The sequence below is a fragment of the Toxorhynchites rutilus genome, chromosome 2 (assembly GCF_029784135.1).
Source record: "Toxorhynchites rutilus septentrionalis strain SRP chromosome 2, ASM2978413v1, whole genome shotgun sequence".
NCBI classification, from domain to species: domain Eukaryota; kingdom Metazoa; phylum Arthropoda; class Insecta; order Diptera; family Culicidae; genus Toxorhynchites; species Toxorhynchites rutilus.
Window position 1 is genome coordinate 217,542,274 of NC_073745.1, and position 27,732 is coordinate 217,570,005.

Consider the following 27,732-nt stretch of genomic DNA (forward strand, 5'->3'; position numbering starts at 1 on the left):
TAGAATCCCGATTATCCGCGGAATAGTAGGGCAAACTCACCGCGATTAAAGAAAATCGCGGATGACCCATTAAAGGATAAAAAAATGCAAACACGAAAAGAGATGTTTCAACATAAAAACTATGTTCTATCAATACAGAAATCAATCAACTATCCATCTATAAGGTCTTGTACACCAGTGGCTAAATAATGTAAAAGCCATGACCATAACAAAAGAGCATGGGCCTACCACTCACTAACAAATTCCGGAAAGGCCTATTGATTTACTATGGAACTCGCAGTCACGAATAATCCGCAGGGCGGATCACCCGCTCGCGGATAATCGGGGTTCTACTGTCATAGTCTCATTTATGGAATAAAAACATTTGCTTGCAGATAAAATAACCTGCATATATTTTCGCAAACTAAAATAATCTGGCATCTCTGAAACTGAAAGGAACAGTCTGTATTTGTGAAACGAGTATTATGATGTATTTTTGGGAAGAAAAACCGAATTCTAAAGTGTAAATTATGAATGAAAATTAACTTTTACGAATTAAATTAGTATTCTATGTGAATGCAAAACACTTTTTTCCTGCAAGTGGTGAGAAAATCTCATACAAAAATCATGTCTGAAATTTACGTTATATTATAATAATACATTTTAGTAGGAATATCTGAAAATTCAGGGGAAATAGGTTAAGTTAAGGTTAGGACTACGCGCTTCAACTAATTGAATAATACCAAGTAGATATTTTCATTCAAATTTTACCAATTGAAAATTGCCTTTTAGCCTTCTAATCTGATAGAGAATAGTTTGGATCCCAAACTCAAATGTCGCCACTAGCCATCGCGGATATTTTCGTTGTCTCGGGTTGAGGGCGATATTGACCGTGTAAGGTGGAAAAATATTGATTGAGGTTAGATCAGATGTTGAAAGCCTAGCTGTCACGATATTGAAGACACTTATTGTCAATCCGGTTGATCGTGTAAGGTGCCCATTAGTATGTGATTGGCAAAGGGATTTCGGATTAGAGACAACGTACATCATGTCATCCTGTAATACCTAAATTTATTTCACCAGACATTTAGCTATGCCTTTTTCATTTAGATTAATCCATAAAAGATGAGAATATGTTTGAGATGGATGACTTCATACAGTCGGAATTGGAACATGACAATAAAAATGAAACAAATAAATGGAAAAGATCCGACCATCGGTTTGATATTTAATCTCTGGCAAGTATAAATAATAAAGTAGTACAATCAGCCTAGAATACTGAACTAAAGAACTAAATTTGTGCGAAATGAATTTTCGAAACCTATTTCAAACTATTTGTTTCTTCTAAATGCTGTCACAGGGACAATAATACCGCAGCAGGAATTCTAAGCAAAGAGATCACTGTTACACATTGAATTAAAAATCATCAGCCCATCTCGCTATCTTCTAACTAGAGCTTTACGATAGTGAGAACCATTTGTCCCATTCCTAGAGAAAGGAATCCACACCACCTGATACCCACACTTTTGTTACGCTTCCTTAAATATCTATTCGCTCGTGTGTCGTTTTCTCGTCCCTAGCATACATACACTATGATAAATGTAGTAATTTGATAAATAAAAATTAATCTAAAACTCACATTTTGCTGCATCACTCGTGATACGAGCTCTGCATCAATGCTGCTGCCGGTCCGGTGGACCCTCCGTTCGCGCTATCTCCCGAAGAGGTCGCCACTAGGTGGGAGTTAGCAAAGGAACTGTTGGATTCACTGGCTACGCTAAAAATGCTTCCGCTGCTGCTCGGCTTCCGGTTCATTGCCGGCTGCGCTAAGGACTGGGTGCTATTCTTTGGTATGTTTTGATTCGGCTGATTCAAATCAGCCTCACTGGTCAGGGAGGATACTGAGTTATCGATTCGTCGACTTCGTCCCGAACCGTGGTGATGGTGGTGATGATGATGGCGGTGAGGATCTTTGGGAGGACGCTTGGACTCGCGACCGCCAGAAAAACCGGCACCTGGACTGCTGGCGGCCGTTGTGTCCCCATCACCAAATTCCAAGTTGCTGTCTATGCTTTTCCGGGGTAAACTGAAATTCTTGTATGACTGAGGTGTCGGATGGTGTTGCTGCTGCAGATGTGACTGAGGGTGGGGATTTTCTTGCATAGAGTGTATACTTTTACTACTACGACTGGTGCCGGTATTGTGGTAAAAACTGCGGTTACTTTGGGTTTCAAATTGTTCGCTTTCCTCCGACTTTCCACTGTTGGAACGGTCAAGTGAGCTGTGATGCTGATGATGGGAGCGAGTGTGATGATGGTGATGATGATTATGTGGTGTTTGCTGGAGAGATTGTTGTTGACTCGTTCGAAGGATTTTCTCCCGCTCTAGGGAATGATGATGCTTGCGAGGTTGATGGGAGGATTGTTGTTGAGCATCGGTTGGAGCATTTTTATTCAAGGAGTGGTGACTGGATGAAGGTATTACTGCGTTGAGGTTTCCCTGTGAGGATATTCGTTGATTGTTTACACTTAAGACGGATCCTTTTCGGTTAAAACCTTGTTCGTTTTGTTCACCTGTAAGTATTGGTATTCAATTAGAAACAGGATCATGCGATAGATAATCTAGCAGTGTACTTCTTTTTTGTGCTTGGTACCAAATCTTTAGTCGGTGTCCGATTTCCGGGAACGTTGGACGACGTACGGCTTGCTCATGCCAGCACTCCACCATCAAGGAGTAAACGGCGCTTGGACAAGCCTCTGGGCACGGCAATAGCTGTCTGGCCCGGACCATATTGATGACTTCCTGATTACTGTACCCATAATACGGTTGCAATCCGTAGCTATATATTTCCCACAACACCACTCCAAAAGACCAAACATCGCTTTCGGTTGTGAACTTACCGTACAAAATGGATTCGGACGGCATCCAACGGACGGGTAGCAATGATTTAGATTGTACGCTGTAAAGAAATCACATTTATTTAGTTATTTATTTGTTGAAACCTTCCGACTACTCTCTTTATGCGATTGAACTTATAACTATGGCCTTAAAAATTTTACAGCTAACATGTTAAACAGTGTTCAAAATACAACACATATTTGTGCGCTTCGCTTTGTCCATAAATTGCTCGATGAAAAAGAATGTGGATGAGGTTTGTAGATCAAAGAGTTCTCGAGTACACGTAACTTGGCGTCAAGATAATATCCAAAAAGCCGCGCACGCAAATTTCCCTGATCTTTTACGATATTTCTATGGGAAGTGGAAATACCAACGGTCAGGAAGGGTTCTTTAGGTTTTCGTTTCGCAAACCTAAAGAATCTTCTCCGCACAGACCAATTATCAACGCAAGAATTCCAAACTACAGCCCCGTTTCGAGGGCTGAGCGTACGAGTGCTTAAGACGTCGCGCACAAATTAAGTAACGCAAAGGGGTGGAGGGGTGACGAGGTTGCGTTACTTAATGTGACATAGGGTTTTATCGTTACAAAATTCCACTTTTATTCCTTAATTAATTCATGGGCCCCTATATGTTTGAGCAGCTAGCTTCAATTTTGAAACTGAATGAGGTGTGTTTCCTGAACCAAGATGATAAAGCAAGTATTTTAATGGGTTTAACAGCAGCCAGTAAGCAAGCACCGATAGACGCATCTTGAACAGGATTACCATATCTACATAATACTCTGTATTCCTACAGATTTTTGACGTAGAACTACGTCTTTCAGGAAGGGTGCCGAATCAGAAAACAGGTCACGTTATACGAAATAAAGTTAACGTTAATAACTCTTCTCACAACGAGCGGATTCTGATGATTTGCATACCAATCGAATCGGAAATTTTCTAAGATTTGTCTGATATGCTATACATTACAATTCCCTGATTCATAAACAGCTTGAATAAATGAAAACTGGAAGCATTCCGATTTTCCCGTTAACGTCGATTTCACATGAACTACAATAAGTTTCTAATTCGAAGGTCATCTTTAGTTCACAATCAGTTCAAATAACCCATTCGGAGTGGTTTCGACTAAGCTACGCCACGTTGTAGTGTGTATCTCGTTTTACATAGAGAATACTGACCGTTTGAGCTCTTCAAAACACTCATATTGCTTATAAGCTGCATCTACTATTCGTTCGATCACTCCTCATAAGTTCTTGATAGAGTTTTGATCTGGTAAACAAGCCTTCCGGATTTTATGAATGGATACCAAATTACCCAATCATCACATTGAATTTTGATGCAAAAACAGAAGTAAATGATTTTGAAGCACTTCGTTGCACTTCTGACTGTTGATTGTATAAGTTCAAATAAGTTCAAATGGCCAGTCTTACAAATGAAGATAGTTGTTATATCCTACATTATATACTTCAATTCAAACGACTTCTTACATATCTCTGGAAACTCAGAAAAAAATAGTTGTTCTATAGTTGTGGAACGCAGTGTAGGTCAGTTGTGCTAGGATCACCAATTAGATTTCGTCGCGGTTCAACCCAATCAGCGACTGGAAGAAACTTAACACATAAAGAGACGCATATTCCCGCTTCGAAAGGAATACCGAATTTGATCGCCCATTGCTTCCCGGGTGGCAATAAATTATTGAATGAAATTGTGACTTCTTTCACCCTGGGAAGTAAGGAACAGCAAACTATGTAAATAAACAGTATCAAACTAGTATCTAACTAGTATCAAACGAAGTATCAATAAAGTATCACTGTAAAGACATACATTCGAAGCGTTTGGGTCCTCTATCATCCGAAAAAGGTTTGCCTCCGAGAAGCAACGATTCTTTCTTGCCTTTGCGAGAACAATAAACTAATTGGTCAAATGTCGCAATTCGTTTCTTTATATAAATGCACGCATTGCATTGAGTATTTAACGAGATGCATCTTCCGGCACAGAAGGATTCTGAGAATTTTCCTCAGAGGAGATGCAAGCACTAGTGACAGTTTACCTACTATGCAAGGGTGGAGTTTACTTCGCAGATATTCAGCCCTATTCTGTATTCCGACGGATTTACATTTCGTTCGAAACCGTTATTTCGTTCGAGTTTTAATTTCGCATTCCCTATTTCGAACGTTTTGCCCATTCAATGTTTGAAGAGAAACAGATCGAACGAAATGCAAAAACAACTCGAACGAAATACAGAATGGAATTTTATCAAGTCGTTCGAAATATTTCGACTCGATCGAAATGCAGAATAGGGGTGATTATCTTTTCGCTATTCCTCTTCGTTGTTTCTATTCTAGCGGCTGCATAAGTTTCCCATTATTGACAGCTCGGGAAAACACACAAATGGACATAATAAATGTATGGGGAATGCTTCCAATTTTCAGCAATTTCAACCATATACAAGCTATGGGATTGTAATGTATAGCATATCAACCAAATCTTAGAAAATTTCCGATTCGGTTGGCATGCATTTCGTTAAAATCCGTTCGCAGCAAATATAGTTATTAACGAAAACTTTATTTCATATAAACGTGACCTGTTTTCTGATTTGGCACCATTAATGTAAGACGTAGACCTACGTCAAATATTCAAGTCTGTTCCGAAGTGGGTTCTACAAACTCATAAAATAACTGTACAACTCACCGATAGTAATCAGAACTGTAAATATCCCGTGACAGTCCGAAATCGGATATTTTCACGGTCAGATTATCGCCCACCAAACAGTTTCTTGCAGCCAAGTCCCGATGTACATAGTGATGACTGGCCAGATATTCCATTCCATCGCAAATCTGTTGTGCAATCAGCAGGAATTGCAGCTGCGTCAACTGCTTGCTTTCGTTGGGAGAATTCGCGATAAGAAACTCGTGTAAATCTCCTTGTGCCATGTATTCGAACAGCATGCACAGAGGCTCCTCCTTCAGCACCACTCCCAAAATGCACACAATGTTATCATGTTTGAGATCGGAGATCAGCTCGATTTCCCGCTTGAAATCGGCCTGCGTTTTAGCGCTGGCATTCTCTTTGAGCGCCTTAACCGCAACGAAAATCTTCTCGCCATCTTTCTGAGTCAGTTCACCTTTGTAGACTTTCCCGAAGGCGCCCTCTCCCAGTTCCTCAACGAAACGAACATCCTGCAAGTTGTACTGTGGAACCCGTGCGATTCCATTGTTGCGGGATTGCGACGTTTGACGCTGATTTCCCGGTTGGCCACTGGTTAAACCTTGGATACCACCATTCTCCGTGTTTCTGCTGATGGCTCCCGTCGAATTCTGGTTCGCTATCAGCGAAGTCATCTCTATTGGCGAGTTGTGACGCGAGTTTCCGTAAATGTTCTTATCCGCGTTGGGCAGGTTGATCTGGAAAAATAAGATCAATATCAATGCTATATCTATCAACATGAATGACATAGCTTACATTTTGAATGTTTGACACACCATGTTTTCTGTACTTTCGACAACAAACGACTGTGATGGCGATTACTATCGACCCAGCGAAAGTAACGAAACAAACTATTACGTAGAGCCACATACGCTCGGAGCATTTTGCAATGTCACAGAATTCCATCGTCTTTTTGAGATCTGTGTAGCACCAAGGTGATTGAAGCTCTCCTCCCGGATTTCTGTGAAATAAAGGGAGAAGATAAATGATTGTCCTGAAATAAACATTGTTTCCTGTTCATACCGGCAGTAGTTGTGACCAGCAAGCTCAGGGTAATTGGAAATTTCCCTCATCAATCTGGACCATCGCATGCAGCGTTTGCCGGACACGGATGTGTCTAGGATACCTCTGTAGCTCACGCCATTCTCCCAATAGCAGTCATCCTCCGGGGTGATATCCACCTTGATCCCCAATCGCATGCACTCCACATCACCGGAACTGCCAATGCCACCGATACCATTCAAAATGGTGTCATCGACGGAGTTCTGAAGAGGAAGATCATCGCACTCTTCAAGCGGCAACTTCTGTCCAATCGTCGGATGGCGTTTGGCAATCGCGTACTCGTTCTGGCACAGTTCGTTCTCCAACAGTTCGCAATCGTTACGGCAGATTCTTTTCAAATTTTCGGTGTTTCTCGTGGGAGGGTAATTTTTCTTGCTGTTGACATTGGCCGTGTAGGATGAGTGATACACTCCGTCTGTTCCGTAGGTGTTCTGTTGAAGAAAGTTTTGCTTTTTCTCATAGAAATTGCCACTCGACCTTCGTCTCCTAGTACCCTCATCCAACGAATTACTCGTAACAATCTCCCCGTTGAAATCACTTCCGTTGGTGTCAGGAGTGACACCACCACTGAAGTACACCTTCAATCTTTCCGTTGTGGTCGTCACGGTCGCCGTTGTGCCCGTTTTCAACGATGCCTTGCGATTGTTCTTTTTCTCGTGCGATTTGTACATCGTCCGTCCGGATCCGTTACCGCGTCGGGCTTTCTCTGCCGCTGCTTTGTTCGCAAAGTACTGATGATTGGTTTTCTCCGGCGTTTGGCATATTGGTAAAATACTGTAGCACAAGCTCGGTAACGCATAAACCCTACAGTTGGCATTCATATCCTTGGAGTCTTTGATAACTCCGTAGGCGGCCTTGAGTCGTTCCTCCAAGATGTCCATCGTGATGTCTGGCGTGATGAATACGGTCTGATTGCGGAGATATTCCTCGCAGGTTGTGCCGGTGTAAACCTGGCACACACCCAGTTGGATTTTTTCCTCGTCATCGCGAAACGATAGCTTCTCGGTTTTCTTCTGGCGGATGAACTTCTCCGCCGCCGGCAAGGGCTGAGTTAAGCTGGAAGTGAAAATGTTTCTATCAATATTTTTATAATACACAAAATAAGTTTGAATTATGAGAATAAACCAAAAGTGTTTAACCCTTAGAGTACGGAGTGAGGGACTTTAGGTCCCCCGAGATTAGTTTTTCTTCAATAATTTCTCACGTTATGCACAAATTTGTGCTTCGATTGTATGGCAGCCCCGTTTTAGAGAGGGAGGAGGAATGTCAAATCACTATAGAAACATTTCTTACCTCCACTTGCCAAATTTGGCTCAATTTTCTTGATGTTATAAAATAGACTCCGTATTCTAAGGGTTAATAAGAAAAAAAACATTTTTTTCCAATTCTCCATCCACATGGTCTTTCTCAAGAAAATAGTTTAAAACTTGAGCTATTATCATCGAAACCTTTGTTAGCTGAAGGATTTACCTTCCCGTTAAGAAAAGAGTCATCATTGGGCTTTCGTGTCAACTGTCGAATGAAGTGAACGGTCATCCTCCCGAAGCCGGGATTGATTCACAAAATATCGCAACCAACACAGTGCATCAATTTACGCAGACAATTGTAGTAGTAAATCTACTGTACGTAATGTGTTAGGTGTGTAAGTTGTAATTGTCCGATTTATGTTTTAGATGTTGGGCGTCGTGCACAAATTACGTAACGTTAAAAATGAGGTTTTTGGACCCCTTCCTTCCTCCTATGTAACAAAAAGTAACGCAAGACGAACCCCCCTCCCCCTTATGTTACATAACGCTAATCTGTACACAAATTCAAAGTCGTTTGAAAACTGTTTAGGTTTTATTTTAAGGGATGAATATCAACGTAAGAAAATCAGCTATCTGCACAAGTTGGAATCAAATGTTCTGACGGAAGTTCTTTATATGCAAGTAGTGACTTCGGAAGAACTTTCGTCAAGTTCATAGAATTTCGAATAAACCGAGACGGGAAATTAATGCTCACATCTGTTGGGATTGGTGCTTTCAAACCATCAAACCAATAACATGTACTGGTATAAATTGATGTTGATTTACACAAAAGTAACTACTCCTTCGTTCAATTTATCAGTTCCTGTCGTTACATTTCACTACTTGCAAAAGGTCTTGGGATGTCCTTACGTGACAAGCAAACCACTCGGCTTAATATCGTACTTATTCCGCTTCGTCGATTTGGCAGTTTGCGGACTTAATATATTCTGCTTTGACGGGATATCCATCGATCGCTAGGTTATTCCACAAATCAGCTAACGATTCCCCTGCATACTAAAAATGTTTTGTTTCCAATTTCTGGTCCCTTGTTTAGAGTTTTTCATCCAAGTGAGATCCGTTATGATCACGAAGAAGTATTTAACCTATCAGGAAAGAGAGACTATCCGACTTTCAACTCAGTTGAATGCACTGCGTGCTGGAGAATTTGTAGCAACTGATATTGCATCAAGATTCAATTGATTAAAATGATAGATCGAAAATATCTATGACCTTTTTAAAACGAGGGTTCTCGTCTGGTCCTCCATCCACATTGATTATGGCTACTGGCTTGATGATTCTTTGGTACCGTATAATCTCGAATTCAGGCAACTCGCACAAACTTTGAAAATCGAGCCCATGAGAAAATGCGTTTAAGAACAGTGGCTTCCTGAACAAACTGCAACGTATATTGGAACACTGCATAAGACTACTTTAGCATGATCGAGGTGCCCTAGCTTTATTTGCATTCTGCGATAACAGACGATGTTTTTCAGGCTTATGTTTTTCAGCCATGACAAAATCACGATTCGGTAGATTAACGCGATATTCGAGATGCATTAAGGGAGTATTCTGGTCAAGAATATTGAAAACAATCAATTTTTTTTCTTCATATTTCTGATGTTTAGGCATTCAAGAATATATCCTAGAAATAACTTTTTCGAAAATCTCATAACTCTCACTTATTCACCGAGTTTTAGCCATTTTAGCGATGCAGTTTCTAACCTGGTACGGCCATAACAATTGACTTCAAACGAGTTTTTCTCGAAACTAGCTTTTTCAAACTGGCGTAAACGATATCTCTAAGTTCTACTGATCCGATTTATGTCGTATTTTTATGAACACAACATGTATGCGTTTCTCTATGGCATGAAGTAATAAGAAATAATATTTTTTAAATTTCACTATTTTTGAAAAATCTGGAAACAGGAGGAAAAACTTTAAAAACGGCAGTTTTTCTTCGAACGGCCGCCATTTTTTTTTTTTTTTTTTATTAAATCGTTTGTTTTTACAGGCTCAGTTACATAAGTTTAAAGGAGCCAAACTCCTATCTGTATAGTTACAAGTATACATAAACATTTTTTATTAATTCTAATGTTAATGAGGTAGAGAACCGATTACTCGCGGCTTGCTCGAGTTTAGAAGGGTGACATTTTGTTTCAGGAAAAGGATGGGATATAAGGATATGTTGACAATGTTCACACTCACATTCGCACTCACATTCATCATACTCAATTCTTAAGCCTATCTTATATCTAACATGTATTTACATTTCACCTTATTCTATTGTTAGTAAGAAGGGATTTGATTTCTCGCGAAGGAAAAGGAAAAGGAGAATATAAGGATATAAGGACAATCACACACGAAGATCGATAGCTTTTAGGAAGACATATATTTGGGACATGTAATCAAGGTCTAACCGAGCCAACACATCTCTCACCGGCACATTGGGCTGCCTTCCTCTAGCCCGAAGAGAGTTTTCTAAATTCGATCTGGCAACAAGATACTCCTCGCACGACCAAACAACGTGTTCGATGTCGTGGTAACCTTGGCCACAAGCACAGATATTGCCATCGGCAAGATTAAAACGAAAGAGTAGCGCGTCTAACGAACAGTGATTGGACATGAGTCGAGAGAAGGTGCGAATAAAGTCCCGACTTAAGTCCAGACTTTTGAACCATGGTTTGAGGCTAACCTTAGGGATAATCGAGTGAAGCCACCGACCCAATTCATCTTCGTTCCACTTACGTTGCCAGTTAACGACGGTATTTTTACGGACTAAAGAATAAAATTCATTGAAGGCGATTTGACGCTGATAAATATCGCCTTCAATTGCACCTACCTTTGCCAATGAGTCAGCCCTCTCGTTACCCGGAATTGAGCAATGTGAAGGGACCCAGACAAAGGTAATGACATAACAGCGTCTGGTTAAAGCACTCAAAATTTCTCGTATTCTCTCAAGGAAGTACGGCGAGTGCTTTTCCGGCCTCACTGAACGGATAGCTTCGACAGAGCTAAGACTATCCGTTACAATGTAATAGTGTTCAACAGGTCGTGAGGCGACGCTGTCCAGCGCCCAATGTATTGCTGCCAATTCAGCAATATACACAGAGCAAGGATTCTGAAGACTGTGGGAGGTGCTAAAAATTTCGTTGAACACTCCAAATCCTGTGGACTCATTCATAGAGGACCCATCAGTAAAGTACATATTATCACAATTGACACGCCCATACTTTGCATTGAAGATCGTAGGAACGATCCCCGATCGATGATAATCTGGAATTCCATGGATTTTCTCCTTCATGAACAGATCAAAATGTACAGAGGAATTGATGTAGTCAGGAAAACAAACACGGTTGGGAGTATACGAAGAAGGATCAACCTGCATGGAGATGAATTCATGATATGAGCTCATGAATCCTGAATGAAAATTTAGCTCGATAAGCTGCTCAAAATTTCCGATCACCAATGGGTTCATAACCTTACACCGGATGAGGAACCGAAGCGATAATAAATTGAAGCGATCTTTTAGTGGGAGTAGGCCTGCCAAAACCTCGAGACTCATGGTATGCGTTGAGGGCATACATCCCAACGCAATACGGAGACAAAGATACTGAATTCGCTCGAGTTTAATGAGATGTGTTTTGGCAGCTGATTGAAAACAGAAACTGCCATACTCCATCACTGAGAGAATAGTTGTTCGATACAACATTATAAGATCTTCGGGATGGGCTCCCCACCAGGTGCCGGTAATTGTACGGAGAAAGTTTATTCTTTGTTGGCATTTTTTACTCAGATACCTAATATGGGCCCCCCAAGTACATTTGGAGTCGAACCAGACCCCAAGATACTTGAATGACATAGCATGAGTGATCGGTTTACCCAAAAGTTGAAGCTTTGGTTTTGCTGGTCTATGCTTCCTAGAAAAAACCACCATCTCTGTTTTCTCCGTGGAGAATTCGATCCCTAGCCCAATGGCCCAGGTTGAAAAATTGTTCAAAGTATCTTGTAAGGGTCCTTGCAGGTTGGATTCGTTTGATCCTACGACAGACACCACTCCGTCATCTGCAAGTTGTCTTAGGCTGCAATTTTGTGTAAGACAATTGTCGATGTCGCTTACATAGAAGTTGTACAAAAGGGGGCTTAAACATGAGCCCTGGGGGAGGCCCATGTAGGAGACCCGATTTACTGTCGAATCCCCGTGAGAAAAGTTCAACTGTTTCTCACAAAGCAAGTTATATAACATATTATTCAACAGAGGCGGCAGACCCCGAGAGTGTAATTTGTCTGACAAAACCTCTATTGAAACAGAATCAAAGGCCCCCTTTATGTCCAAGAATACTGAAGCCATTTGTTTTTTTTCGGCGTAAGCCATTTGAATTTCTGAAGAAAGCAACGCAAGACAATCATTCGTCCCCTTGCCCCTGCGGAACCCATATTGTGTATCTGAGAGTAGGCCATTCGTTTCAACCCATCGATCAAGGCGAAACAAGATCATTTTCTCCAACAATTTCCGTATACAAGACAGCATTGCTATTGGACGGTACGAATTGAAGTCGGATGCGGGTTTTCCGGGTTTTTGAATAGCTATAATTCGCACTTGTCTCCAATCATCTGGAACAATATTATGCTCCAGAAACCGATTGAATAAATTCAACAAGCGATGTTTCGCCACATCAGGGAGGTTTTTTAACAAGTTGAACTTAATTCTATCCGTTCCTGGAGCCGAATTGTTACAAGAAAGGAGAGCAAGAGAGAATTCTACCATCGAAAACTCGGAATCAAGATCGCACCTATCTTGTGGTATATCTCGAACAATTTTTTGCACAGGAACGGAATCGGGACAAACCTTCCGTGCAAAATTAAAAATCCATCGATGTGAATATTCTTCGCTTTCATTCGATGAAGAGCGATTTCTCATGTTTCGAGCCACTTTCCATAATTTTTTCATTGACGTTTCTCGTGACAAACCTCCCACGAAATTTCGCCAATAAGCACGTTTTTTCCCTTTGATCAAGTTTTTAAATTGATTTTCAAGGTCCAAATACGTTTGAAAATTCTCAATGGTTCCACGTTTCCGAAAAGCTTTAAATGCGTTCGATTTATCCTGATAAAGCTTGGAACATTGGCTATCCCACCATGGATTGGGAGGCCTTTGACGAAAAGTGGAGCCTGGGATGGGTTTCGTTTGAGCGCGAACCGCGCTGTCATATATCAAACGAGAAAGGAAGTTATACTCCTCCAATGGAGGCAAACCATCTCTGGAATTGATGGCTAGAGCAATCGCGTCCGCATATTTTTTCCAGTCAATGTGTCTTGTGAGGTCATATGCCATGTTTATAGATTCAGAAGAATTCGAACCAATGGTGATGGAAATTTTGATTGGCAAGTGATCACTACCGTTGGGGTCCTGGATTACATTCCACTTGCAATCTAACGATAGTGAATTCGAGCAAAGCGAGAGGTCAAGAGCACTTGGGTTAGCAGGAGGTTTAGGAACACGTGTTGTTTCCCCAGTATTCAAAACGGTCATATTGAAGCTGTTACAAAGGTCATATATCATCGATGAACGATTGTCGTCGTACTGTTCCCCCCAGGCAGTTCCGTGAGAGTTGAAGTCTCCCAAGATCAATCGTGGCTCAGGAAGGAGTGAGCACATGTCAACAAGTTGCTTGCGGCTAACCGCAGCTCTCGGAGGCCAATACAAGCTGACAATACAAAGGTCTTTGCCTCTGATGTTTGCATGACAAGCAACAGCTTCGATCCCCCCAATAGGTGGAAGGTCAATTCTAAAAAATGAGTGGCACTTATTGATCCCCAATAGCACCCCTCCGTATCTGTCAACACGGTCCAAGCGTATAATATTAAAATCGTGGAAAGAGATATCATCTCGCGAAGAAAGCCAAGTTTCGGACAGAGCAAAAACGTCACAATTGAAGTTATGAATTAAAAATTTGAATGTATCCAATTTAGGGATAAGACTACGACAATTCCACTGTAAAACAGTGATATCTCCGACCTCTCTATTTGAATTAGACATCAAGAGAGATAATCATTGCAAGGAGGGGCCATGTTTGCATCAATTGTTGCAAAATTGTCTTTAATACTGGAAGCATTGAAATGACAATGGTTCTGATGGAGTCGGAAACATTAAAACACTTGAAGATTTGGTCCAAAAGGTCAGACAACTTTATAAATCCCGATTGGGGAGTTGAGCTGGACGGAAAAATAGGGACATTTGGGGTTTTTGATGTCCCCTCGAGTGCTGGGTCGTTCGAAGGTGAACTATTCCCACGGAAGCCAGGAGGAACCTGATTTTGCTTGTCCGCTGCACTCGATTTTTTAGGCATGCTAACAGGAGGTATAACCGGAGGGGCTTGTCCTTGAACTTTGGGAGTGGTCACATTTTTGCGCCGGGGATTCCCTTGGAAAATGAACGGTGTGCCCCCGTTAGCTGTGTCCGCTTCCATTTCGTCAACGGGTAACGTGGCGAAGACATTTTGTGTGATGATTGGTTGTTGTTGTTGGGCCAGTGGAGAAGCGCCCTTTAAAATATCCGCAAAAGTGCGTTTCGAGCGTTCCTTCAAAGAGCGCTTCTGTTTCTCCCAGCGACTCTTGTAAGTTTCACAAACTGAGAGCTCGTGTGGGGATCCCCCGCAATATGGACATTTATGCTCAGTCGCACTGCAGGATTTCCCCTCATGTTGCTCTCCGCAAGTGGCACAGCGCTCCTTGTTGGCACAATAATCTGAAGTGTGACCAACTGACTTGCATTTTTGGCAAGTCATGGGCTTTGGCACGAAGAGTCGCACAGGCAGTCTTAATTTGCCCACCATGACGTAGTCAGGGAGAGCGGAACCAGCAAAAGTTACTCGAAACGAGTCTGACGGCGTGAATTTAGTTTTTCCCTTTTCTTGGGATACTTTCCCTAGTTGGCGGCTGTCCAAAATTTTAACGCCCACCAACGGGAGTCTTTTAAATTTACCAACTCCTTCCTTTATCATTTCACACGTCAGACCCGTTTCAGTTATCACCCCCGAGATTTCTACGTCATGGGAAGGCACGTAGACACGATACTCTAGGGAGAATCTCTCGTCGATCACAACTGCATTTGCGTGTTTCCGATCACTCACGACAACACGCAGTTTGTTCGGTCTAACCTTAGAGATTTCGACCACGGAGGAATAATATCTTGCCAGATCTTTCGAAACCTGAATGACATTGATGGATTTTCCGTTCGGTTTGGGCCGGAAAAAAACAACCCATGGGCCAGCTCCAGGTGAATCTTCTGGATAGACCTTGACACGAGGAGAGGAAGCAACTGAGGGGGAGGTCGAGGTCGATTGTTGAGCGGGAGCGGGATCAGTAGGGCTGGGAGGCAAGTTCGGGAGTTGAGCGGAAACGGGAGCGGGAGAATGAGGGGGTGAAGAGGAAAGGTTTGCAAATTTTCTTGAGGGGGGCTTGTTGAGGTGAGTTAACTCTTCCTGTAAAGAGACATCTTCTGAGGGGGGAACGCGTTTAAGCGACTTCCCAGCACCCGTAGCTGGGGAGGGGGAGACAGTGGATTCGATATCCATGTCAACGCTTTCTTCCCCTTCTGCCATTTAAAATGGCAGATGTACACTTTCTTATAATTTTTGCAATTTTTTTTTATAATTCCTTAACCTAATAACCTTAACCTATTAATTTGAGTATACTTATTATGCACACCAGTGCGGATTATTTATAACGGTGCTGCGTGTTGATCGTTCGGTACAGCTGAACCCGTGTATCGCACCACGCGGTGATGATGTCGAAGACGGTGCTACGGCGATAACACACCAACACTCAGCGCTCGCGTGCAGCGTTTCTTCCTCTCGCTTGTTGTGTCTGCTTCAATGAATTCACAGGGAATCCCGTTAGTGTCCAACACTCACTTCACCAGCCACGAAAATAACGGTATCACTTCAACGATGGACGATAACGATATAAAACCGTCCGGCGGCTTCGAGCTTAGGAAGACGAATGGCCGCCATTTTGTCAAAAAACATATTTTGGACTTGTCCGAGGTTCATGCGATAGCGGCATCTTTACTGATTCAGAATCTGTTCGATTTTTTTTTGATTCAGATAACCAAAAGGGCTGGAATCGTGTACGCCGTGGCACAACTTTTTTGAATTCTCTCACTTCATCAGCTTTTAACTATTCTGATTATGAATATTTATTCCGTTCAATTTTTATTTTATTGTTAAAAGATAGATGAACAAATAATGATATAAAAGATAGTAAAAATATTCTTGTTTTTTTTTTGGAGTTCGAAAGAACGTCCGAAATTCGTGCCTCTACACTAGAATACCCTCTTAAGCGATGCCTGCTTACTGCCCATTACAACACGTGTTATATCATCTTGGCGTAACCGCGTAAAAAGCGACTTCAGTGTATATCATTTGTATTATACAGGGTTTTCCAACTTTAAATTCCGAAAGTAAATTGAAATAAAACACACTTAGAATTCGAATTTCGATGAAACTTTTATTTCAAATTAAAGTTTGGTTTATGCCATTATGTGTGAAATACAACATCATTCAAATGTCCACCTAGGGCTTCCTCGCACACCTTGATCCGGAACAGGTAATTTTCGATGACTTTTCGGCACTTATGGGGCGGTATCTCGGTCATAACTTCACGAATGTTGTCTTTCAAATGTTCAAGAGTTTGCGGAGAATAGGCATAGACACGGTCTTTCGCATATCCCCACAAAAAAAGTCTAGCGGGTTCAAATCGCATGATCTGGACGGCCAATTGGCATCACCAAAACGCGAAATTATGCGTCCCTCAAATTTCGTTCGCAATATGGCCATGTTCGGTCGAGTTGTGTGACACGTGGCGCCGTCCTGCTGAAACCACATGTCAACCGTATCCATATCTTCAATTTGTGGCAAAAAAAATTGGTTAACATGCGGCCATAGCGCTCACCATTCACAGTTACCGTCTCGCCGTCCTCATTTTCAAAGAAATACGGCCCGATGACTCCACCAGATCATAATGCGCACCAGTGACTTTTGGCGGATTCAATGGCCTCTCAACAATCACGTGTGGATTTTCTGAGCCCCATATACGGAAATTTTGGGTGTTCACATAGCCACCGAGCTCGAAATGTGCCTCATCGCTGAAGAAAATTTGATGCGAAAATTCAGCATTTTGCTGCTGTTGTTCGTTTACCCAATCGACGTATGCCCGACGCATTCCATGGTCACCACGCTCTAATTTTTGTACCAGTTGGACTTTATATGGATGTAGGTGCAAGTCCAAATGCAAAATTCGCCACAATGATGTGTTTGACAAGCCCAATTGCTGAGCACGCCGTGGAATCGACACATTCGGGTCATCCTCCACACTGGCAGCAACAGCAGCAATATTTTCGGCCGAACGCACATTACGATGATGCACAGATTTCACAATATCCGCTACGGATCCAGTTTGTTCGAATTTACACACTACATTAGCGATTGTGTGCTCTGTAGGCCGTCCATGACGACCAAAATCCGTCCGTAATGCTCGAAAAACATTTGCCGGTTTTTCATCATTTTTATAGTATAATAAAATTAACACGTTGTGCGATGCTAAAACGATCCATATTGTAAAATGGCAGAGATTCAACTAACGATATGACGCTTTGGTTGACAGCTATGTCAAACGGTTGTCAGCACAGGGCTGTATACTTTCGGAAGCCCGAAATGGAAAACCCAATATATATATATATATATATACTAGAGCCAATATGAGCGAGCGAAACAGGAGACACATATATGAAGGCATATGATAGCTTTTCGTATAGTTTTCCAAATAGAGGAAGATATATTCTCGTTCATGTTCTTCTTTATCCTCTTAGAGAACAATTTCAAACTTCATGTTATGATGAGGTGTAATATTATCACGCTTTCTTATAACAGCACTGGCAGCTATATGGATAGCGTGGTCGTGTGAAATATCTTTGCATTCCAGCCGGCCTAGGTTCGATCCCCATTGACGTCGTATGAACTTTTTTTGGCACAATCCCAAATGAAACGAGAAAAGAAAACAGAAAGAGATGTCTGCTCGCAAACATACAAACCATTTCTAAGCCAAAAGCTTTTTAAGCTTTTAAGCTTTTTTAAGCTTTTTAAGCAGCTCATTATTTGCGCATTTGACCCTCCAACAAACGAAATGGCATCATTTCTGCCAAAGATGAAATGTTTTCAGTCAACGCTAGTTTGGGTGTAGCAAAGATGCAAAGCTCTACAGTCTAGGTAATTTATTCAAACTGCTCGCAGAAATACACGATATGGCTCTTACACAGAAAGGAGCCGCTGAAGCCAAAATATAGATATTTGGCGATTGTTATCTGAAGATAGATGGAATCTAGATGCGCGTCCACATTATGCCTCTGTCTGAGCCGTGTAGTTGGCAAACTATACGAAAAGCATTCATATGCTTTCATTTAAATGTTTCTCCTGTTTCGCTCGCTCATATTGGCTCTAGCATATATATTATACAAATGATATACATTTATTGGGGAGTAGAACATTTACTGTTATTTTTCAGCTCATTTAATGTAATGAATCGGGATGCCATAACTTGTGCTAAAAATTAACTTTGGGTGTAGGTTGGTAAATGACTGGACTAAGCGTACCATCGGTACTTCGGGTACCTGCAGGCATAAAATAGACCCCATTCGTGGTCCTTAGCTTCCTGTCCAGTAATTTCTATCCCTACCTCTCCGTGGTGCTGGCTGGGGTACGAGTAATCATAGTGAAGATCGGGTAACCAACCCCGGTGGGATCTTGGTTGTATGCTGACAGGGAAGGGGGCCTATCCGAGCGTCTGTTCACCATGGAGGTGCGGCTCAAAACAGCGTCTGATCCCCATGTCAGCGTCGACTGATCACTGTCTTCGTGCCAGCGGGGACTCTAAAAAGAGCAGTGCACGCCGGTCCTCCGGCGAGACAGGGGGTTGGTGCGGGCCCTGCAAGTCATCCGTAAAAATGAAACGCACAGGAAAATTCACAAAGAAATTTGAGACAGGACAATCGGACTAGACCCACGCAAAGAGCACGGACTAGAGATTGGAAACTCGGAACATGGAACTGCAAGTCTCTCAACTTCCTTGCGAATACCGGAATTCTTTCGGAAATATTTAGAGCCCGCTGCGGCAACACACACGAGCTGGGTACAGCTTTCATCGTGATGGGGGAGATGCAAAAACGGCTGATAGGCTGGTGGCCGATCAAAGAAAGAATGTGCAAATTGAGGATGCGAGACCACTTCTTCAATATCAGCATTATCAATGTCCATAGCCCTCATCTAGCTAGCACCGATGACGACAAGGAAGATTTCTACGCGCAGCTAGAGCGTGAATACGATCGCTGCCCTCAACGAATGCTGGAACACCTTCAAAGCAGCAATTAGCAGCACAGTAGAGACCGGCATCGGGTATGAACAACGAGAACAACGGAACGAATGGTGCCGAGCGCTACTGAACGAAAAGGATGCAGCACGCGCAGCCATGCTGCAACGAGCCACACGACAAAACGTGGAACGATACAGACTGAAGCGAAGGCAGCAAACACATCTCTTTCGTGGAAAAAAGTGCCACCTGCAAGAGAAAGAGTGTGATGATATGGAGCTGCTTTATCGTTCTCGACAATCGCGGAAGTTCTTCAAGGAACTGAACGCCTCTCACAAAGGCTTTGTGCCGCGTGCCGAAATGTGCAGGAACAAGGAAGGAGGTATCTTGACGAACGAACGCGAGGTGATCGAAAGGTGGAGGCAGCACTACGATGAACACCTGAACAGCGCGCAGACAGGAGACCAAGACGGTGTTGAGGAGGACTACACCGGTGTAGTGAACACCGTGCCACGTACCACCCCCGACGATGGATGGAGTTAAGGAGGCCATCAATCGGCTTAAGAGTCACAAAGCATCTGGTAAGGATGGCCTCGTAGCGGAGCTCTTCAAGGGAGGTCCGGGAAAACTTGTAGAGTCCTCATATATTAAAAAGGTGACAAGCTGGATTGTGGTAACTATCGTGCCATCACAATCCTGAATGGTGCCTACTAAATTCTGTCTCAGATCCTCTTCCACCGTCTATCGCCAATAGTAAGTATATTCGTGGGAAGTTATCAGGCCGGATTCATGCCCGGTTGCTCGACGACGGACCAGATTTTTACATTGCGGCAGATCCTCCAAAAGTACCGCGAGTATCAGGTCACTACGCACCACATCTTCGTTGACTTCAAGGCCGCATATGATACAATCGACCGACGACAGCTATGGAAGATCATGGACGAACACGGCTTTCCCCGAAAGCTAACAAGACTGATTCAGGCAACGATGAACGGTGCACGGTGCAGTGTGGGAATCTCAAGTGAGCTGGCGATGGACTCTCCTGTCTCCTCTTCAACGTGGCGCTGGAAGGTGTTATGCGGAGAGCGGGCTTCAACATGTGTGGCACGATTTTCAACAAGTCTAGTCAGTTTATCTGCTTCGCCGTCGACGTGGACGTTATCGGAAGAATACATGCGACGGTAGCGGACTGGTATACCCGACTGAAACACGAAGCAGGGCTGATTGGACTCGGGTTCGACCGATTGTTCCCTATGGGCACGGAGCATGGACGATGCTTGAAGAGGACTCACAAGCGCTTGGTGGAAAATTATATTCTCTCTCTTATTAACGAAATAAATTACGGATCAGTGTTATTCTTATTATTAACTTCCGTATTAGAGAATTATAATTCCGGAAACCCATTGAATTAATTTCAACACCCATCTAGAAATACAATGTCGTGTATTTTGAATATTACAACATACTAACATGCGTTGAAGGTGTCTTCATCCTTTCATCTCGGCATTGTCCTCCTAAATTAATGAAGTGCAATTCCAAATGAAATCGTCCGAAAAATGCAGATTTCAAAAACATATATTTTTGATTCGAATGAAAGTTTGTATTCCGTTTGGGTTGGAGGAAATATGAGTTTTCCACAGCAATTGGTAATTTTTTGTCTCAAGCGAAACTTTTGAAAAGGGCGTATCGATTTGAGTAGGAGAAATCGTTGATAATTTATATCTCAAAAACTATGAGTCGTACCGAAATAGTGTCTTAGAAAGAGTTATAGAGTATTGATGTCTAACCATGAAAAAAATATACACTGAGAAAAAAACTTTTTTTATCTACAAAAAAAAAATTTAATTGTAGCCATTCTCGAGATATTTTGAAACATATTTCTAATTTATTGTCTTTTTTATAGTAAATATTCCCTTTTAATATGTTTGTCGTGTTATACCGTCATGTTTATGCAATTTTATGAATTTGCTTTTCCAAATACATCATCATGGTAAAAATATATGTTTAGGAGTTACGTTGAAAATCATTTGAACACGTGTGGCTTAATATAAAACGTAGCGATATTAAAAAATGTTTTTTTTATCTTAATACAAACTTTTAACATATTATTCGTGTTACACAATAAAAACACGAACAGTAGAATTGAAATCCCAACAACAAATACACCTTGTTGATTCAACCGGACGTTATGGGTACAAATATAATTAACTTGTTTACGTTATGCCTAGATTATACCTGAAGTCAGGTATCTCTAAGCTACTTCTGTTTAGGTATATAAAGTCAGGCATCTTCAAGCTATCTCTGTACAGGTATATAAAGTCAGGTACCTTTAAGGTACCTCTATAAGGTATATAAAATTACTCATATTCAAACATCGTTCATCAGTTGAACAATCTTCCTTATAGATTGAATAACAGTATACCACAATGGACTGCAAAATTTTTTTTTCGTGTTGTAGACCGTTTCCGAAAAACGGTAAGAAATGTTCATCTGAAAAACGTTTCTTAACCGTGTCAATGATTGAAAAACTTAAGTCAATGGGATGCAATATCCTTTTAGATACATCTTTAAAAATTTGCGGAACATGCCGTTTATCTGTATACTCTTCCAAACCAAAGCAGTGTAATATTGAGGAGCAGATCAGTAAAAAAAAATTCAAAGAAATTTCTAAAGGTACTAAAAGAAATCTATTTTCCTTTTCACATGAACAAGACGAAGAGTCGAACTTTAAACAAAAGGCAAAATAGTTTGATGAGATTATCAATCAGCTCAAAGAGAAATTTGACCACACAGAGACAACAAGATCAGAAAAAGTTAGAATTTTAACAGTTTTGCCTAAGTCTTGGTCCGTGCAAAAAATGGAAGAAGAATTTGGCGTTAATAAATATATGGCAATTCAAGCCAAAAAACTGGCAAATGAAAAAGGTGTATTGTCGACACCACATAGCAAATGTGGACCAAGTTTAAGTGAAGATGTTAAAAATCATGTTTCGGAATTTTAAAATGACGACGATATCGGTCGATCATTACCTGGAGAAAGAGACTATGTTTCTGTAGCCAAAGATGGGAAGCGTCAACACATCCAAAAAAGGTTATTAATAACATAATTACAGGAAACTTTCAACAGATTTAAGAAACTTAATCCAAATTGCAAAATTGGATTTAGCTCTTTTGAATCAATGCGTCCGAAGCATTGCAAATTGCTGAGTAGTTCAGGAAATCATAACGTTTGTGTTTGTACATTCCATGAAAATGTAAATGCTTCATAGTCTCAAAAAGTATTCCTCTAACATTGAATGCAAAGAATATATGGAAAAAATACTATGTAACATATCAAATAGATCAAAATACTGTTACCTTCGTGAATGTAAAGAATGCCCAACAATGGACGAGTATGGAAACTGGTTTCTAGATGAGCTTCAGGAACGCAATTTAATTGAAATCATTTATGCACAATGGATTTCTACTGATCGATGCGACATAGAAACTCTTGTAGAACCGGTGGAAGAATTTGTATCGTATTTTTGCTGAACCCATCGACATGAAAATTGGTATGTAGGGGTTTTTGGGGCTGGGGAAGGTTTTCGTGACAGTTTGAGACCCCTCCCCCCTCTCAGATGAGAGGCTGCCATACAAATGAAACACAAATTTCTGCACTGCTCGAGAATTAATCAAGCAAATGAAACCAAATTAGGCATATGGAGGTTTTAGGGTGCAATAAATGTTTCTATGGTGGTTAGACCCTCCTCCCCCTCTCTAAGGGAAGGCTGCCATACAAATGAAACACAAATTTCTGCCTAACTTGATGAATTTTTTAATTAATCAAGAAAATGGAGCCAAATTTGACATCTTCTTCTATCTATACCAATAAAAATGGATCACCGAATATGTTGATAAGAGCAAAACTCGAGGAAGGAATTGTCTGATTTAGGGCTGTCTTTATTCTATCATATTTTCTGTATCAAACATCTATTCCATGTAACGGAGGAACATGTTATTTGCAAGTGGTTGAAAAATCTTGAACGAGAATTGTGTCAGAAAATAATCTGCAAGTACTAGGAATTTTATAGTAAAAGGTAAATTCGACAGGGTCGATTAAAAGATCAATCAATGAACAGTTCTGCGATTTGACCCATGAACTTGCGATTAGTAAAAAACGTGAATGTTTGAAGGTATTGATAACAAAAAAACAAATTTTGGGCGGGACGAAGTTTGCCGGGTCAGCTAGTAAAAAATAAATGCTAAAAATTCTAGTATTATTATTAGTATCTCTTAAACTCCGATAAATATAGGAATTATTTGACCAAACTGTAGAGAATTATATTTTTTCCTTTTATAAATGTTGTGTTCTGTTGGCGCAACATGTATAACATGTTAAAAGTTTGTATTAAGATAAAAAAAAAAAAATAATTACGCTACGTTTTATATTAACCCACATGTGTTCAAATAATTTTCAACGTAACTCCTAAACATATATATCTTTACCATGATGATGTATTTGGAAAAGTTGTTGGAAATTATAAGCAAATTCATAAAATTTCATGAACATGACGGTATAACACGACAAACATATTAAAAGGAACTATTTACTATAAAAGAGACAATAAATTAGAAATATGTTTCAAAATATCTCGAGAATGGCTGCATTTAGAAGGAGATTTATAATGAGCTTTTTTGTTTTAAATCACATCAGGAATCATAAAAAATTATTGTTAACATACGAAAATTCGAAGTTTCGAAAATCCATAAAAATTCGATGTTCCACAAAGTTCGTCAAAAATAGTTTTACCATCTTGGACCCATTTTTTCAATTTTTTACATGACTTCTATTTCATATGAAAAAATTGAAAAAAAATAAAAAATATGTATTTATAATATGTAAATAAAAAAAAAGAGTACTAATTTTTTTTCTCAGTGTATATTTTTTTTCATGTTTAGACATCAATACTCTATAACTCTTTCTAAGACACTATTTCGGTACGACTCATAGTTTTTGATATATAAATTATCAACGATTTCTCCTACTAAAATCGATACGCCCTTTTCAAAAGTTACGCTTGAGTCAAAAAAATCTCAATTGCTGTGGAAAACTCATATTTCCTTCAACCTTCAACGGAATACAAACTTTCATTCAAATCAAAAATACTCATGTTTTGTCATTTGTCGATTTCATTTGGAATTGCTCTGAAAATAAATCTATCGTCCTCGGTTGATGTGCGTTACTTTCAGAAAACACATTCAAGAAAAAATGTTCTACGATATGAAACAAATATGAATTTTCGACCGGGAAATACCAATAAATTTCTTGGAAGTGCAGAACAAATTTCATTTATTATTAAAGATAGATCTGATTTTTTTGAAGACGCACCACGCTAGATATGGGGTACAGACTAGGGGGCGTTGCTGATTAATGGTCAGCTGCATCCCAATAGGAAGTATCCCGTGTCGGGCACAGGTACAGAGCATTGGAGACAGCAACATCACAATTACGAAAACACTTGTAATACTAACCTCGAGTCAACCGCGAGTAATCGGTTACATATTACTAACATAGTCTAAGCAAACATTGTCAAAATATTGAACTCCCGGCCCCGTTAGGCTGACGCCATATGAGCCTTAATAAAATATATATTTTGGATAAAAAAAAAAAAAAAAGATCTGATTTTGTTTTTAGTTATGTATTTAACGTGTTCACGTGGACATTATCTATATCCCCTTCCTCCACACCGTGGACAAGCTAGAGGTGAATGAACTGAAAAGTTTAAAACCTCTTTATTTCATCACGTTCGTTCGTGGACAAGCGTGGATATTTTCGTAAACCCTACCCCCCTAAAGTTGTCCACGTGATATGTGGACAGTCCCTAGATTTAGTTTTACCAAATTGATAATTTGAGGACAGTGTAGAGTAGGAAATTTCCCCAATCTTCGAATTGAAGTATTAGAATCGTAGCGTAATATAAGAAGTGTGTATCTTTTCAGTTGGATCGAGTTGGTGTCCAGGAAGGGATCCTCGTTTACTCCCTTAAAGATTCTGAATAATCTTCGTAATACCCATAATCTGATCTGGATCACGTACTTTTCATGCAGCTCTCACACTATTCGCTAATACGTTATTATTCGTTTAGATAAAATTAAAGCCAGCACACGTTCACGAAGACTCCATGCTCTCCGAATATCTGTAAACTTTGTCTCATTACGAAGTTTACAGATAAAAAGTCTACCGCAACTGCTCTCCCCTTAGTTTGCATAATCTAACGCATATGTACCAAAGTCTGAACATCTGCTCTTGATTAACTTTTATAAACAACAATCAATTCATTCACTTACACTTCCTCTGTGTGTATTATTTTTACATCATGGGGTTCTCCCCCAGACATTATAACACTGCCTTATTGTTTTAATACTGAGGGAAAAAAGAACATATCGAATTTATTTTCGTGGGGCATGTAAATTCCAATAATTGGGACGGTTCGATTATGCAATTGCATTTATTGCACAACTTTCTCGTCGATAGTCACACGCTCACGCTTGCCCCGGAAATGAAATGCACGAAAACTTTTTCTAGGGAAACATTAAAATTTATTTACCCATTGTTCGTCACATCCTCCAGCACATTTGTTGGCTCTCCGTACGTCACTTGGCGATGTAAACAAAACACTGCTGACACAATATAAATAATTGTTAGCATAATTCTAGCATGGAGCAACTGCAGCCAGAACTTTTCTGTTTCTCTTTTCCACAGAAGCTGCCGCCACTTCTCCCTTGCTCACGCACGCACCCGGCGTACGATTCGTTCACGCCGAGAATTGTTGTGTTGTTTTTATTACTCTTTTGCTGCCATAAAACAAGAACTTTCTTCCCGGAGCTGCTCTCGTTTCTGGTGTGCTTTTTTTCTTCAAACTGTGCGCTTCTAATTTTTATTACCACAAACAACTACACAAACGCGCGCATTTTCCCTCACACTACTCCTTCCTCCTTCCGATGGATGGTGTGGTGGCAGATGCCGTCGTTCCGACCGTCGCCGCGTTGTCGATCCTAAACAAATCCACGCGAGAAACGAGAAACATGAGTATCTCAGCCGAAGGTTGTGTACATTCCGCGCTTAGCCCTTATGCATCGCATTGATTTGTTGACATGCCTTTTTTTCAGTTAGGTTTAGTGACCCGAATGGGAACTGAAATCGGAGCTCTCACGAATTATGCGATCGATTAAAAGCTGTTGCTATTGTACATAGAGAATGTTAAATACAACCCAAGTTTTCAATGAAAACTAAAAAAGTTGTTGTGAAATAGACTCTAGCTTCTGTAGCTGTATTACAACCAAATTTGAATAAATTCCAAAGGACACTAGAAAACGTAAACAAAAGCTAAAACAAATGTATTGCTGAGAATGAACGGCAACTTTTACTATGAAATCCCCATAAAGGATGTTCCCCATCGATGCATAAGGACCGCGCGCGGTCAATCTGTATAGCGGAAGGGATAAGGGGACTTTAGCCATTGTTTTAGCGTGCTGCCGCCCCCGCCCGCCAGCACCAGTGTCGACAGCATGTCGCATGTACACTCACTCACACACACACATACACTCTCTCGCACGAAACGGTGCGGCTCGTATGTTTACACGCTACAAGCCAACCAACACTACCGCAGCGGGTCGTTCCTCTTTTTCCTAGGAATGAAAATTGTAAAATTTACAGCGAGCTGAAAACCCCCGCTTCTGCAGGGATTTAACACTTTTCACACCAACTAGCACTTAAAGTACACGGTATATATCTCAAGGGAACCATTTTCACAACGAAATGTGTTTTTTTTTCACTGCCGAAAACACTATTTCAATGGGTGCTTTTGTTTATCGGCCCGACGGCTTAAAGGACCAGTGTACACGACGAGAATTGACAATCGACTCATCGGGACGGAAAATGAATGGGAGAGTCCCGTTGTTTGCTGTGTATTGAATGGGCATCGTACGCAACGGAAAGAGCAGAATGAAGTGAATGCACAGCAGAGGAAGGGAGATACACGATCCGAAACTGACGTTACGAAGTTTTTGGTTCAACTGTGGTCTCTGGTATACTGTGGCTATCGGGTGCGTTTAGCACATTGTTGCATATTTTTCTCATTAGAGCAGTGATTTTCAACCGGTGGGGAATTCCCTCCTAGTGGGGAATTTGGTCATCAAAAGGGGGGAATTGTGCAAGGGAAGATTGCATATTTACTTCGCTTTAAAGATGACAATGATTAGCAAAAACTGCCACGAAACCTTTTTGAATACGCTAGTGTATATTTGCGATCCTCGGCAAACATTTCCAATCTGAAATGTAATGTTGAAATGAACAACTTCACAATGATGTGATGTGATGTGATTCAGTGTAATGTGATGATGGAACAGACGAAGAAACAGTACAGAAGATCATTAACAAGGAAATTGAAAAGCATTCGTCA

General features: G+C 40.8%; 1 protein-coding gene across 6 annotated transcripts; it reads right to left on the reverse strand.

Annotated features, from left to right (window-relative positions):
* Positions 1-1,033: 1,033 nt before the first annotated feature.
* Positions 1,034-27,212, reverse strand: LOC129768577 (tyrosine-protein kinase transmembrane receptor Ror). Of its 6 annotated transcripts, XM_055770323.1 has the most exons (8): positions 26,986-27,212; positions 25,879-26,326; positions 6,606-7,700; positions 6,339-6,543; positions 5,568-6,280; positions 2,613-2,938; positions 1,619-2,552; positions 1,034-1,555 (listed from the first exon to the last, which is right to left on the reverse strand). In XM_055770323.1, exons 2-7 carry the CDS (start codon positions 25,977-25,979, stop codon positions 1,630-1,632), a joined length of 3,363 nt encoding a protein of 1,120 aa, XP_055626298.1. In that variant the 5' UTR covers positions 25,980-26,326; positions 26,986-27,212; the 3' UTR covers positions 1,034-1,555; positions 1,619-1,629. The 6 variants fall into 6 exon arrangements, with proteins under 6 accessions (XP_055626298.1, XP_055626293.1, XP_055626296.1 ...); XM_055770318.1 differs by having other exon boundaries at positions 1,034-2,552; XM_055770321.1 differs by having other exon boundaries at positions 1,034-2,552; positions 26,936-27,212.
* Between the last annotated feature and the right edge of the window lie 520 nt (positions 27,213-27,732).

Excerpts from the sequence above, each read along its gene's own strand:
- LOC129768577 (XM_055770323.1), bottom strand. The coding sequence starts at position 25,979 with ATGCTAACAATTATTTATATTGTGTCAGCAGTGTTTTGTTTACATCGC. Across the intron at positions 6,544-6,605 it reads GCTGGTCACAACTACTGCCG|AAATCCGGGAGGAGAGCTTC; the intron begins GTATGAACAGGA and ends TTTATTTCACAG. Across the intron at positions 2,939-5,567 it reads TACAGTTCTGATTACTATCG|CGTACAATCTAAATCATTGC; the intron begins GTGAGTTGTACA and ends ATTTCTTTACAG.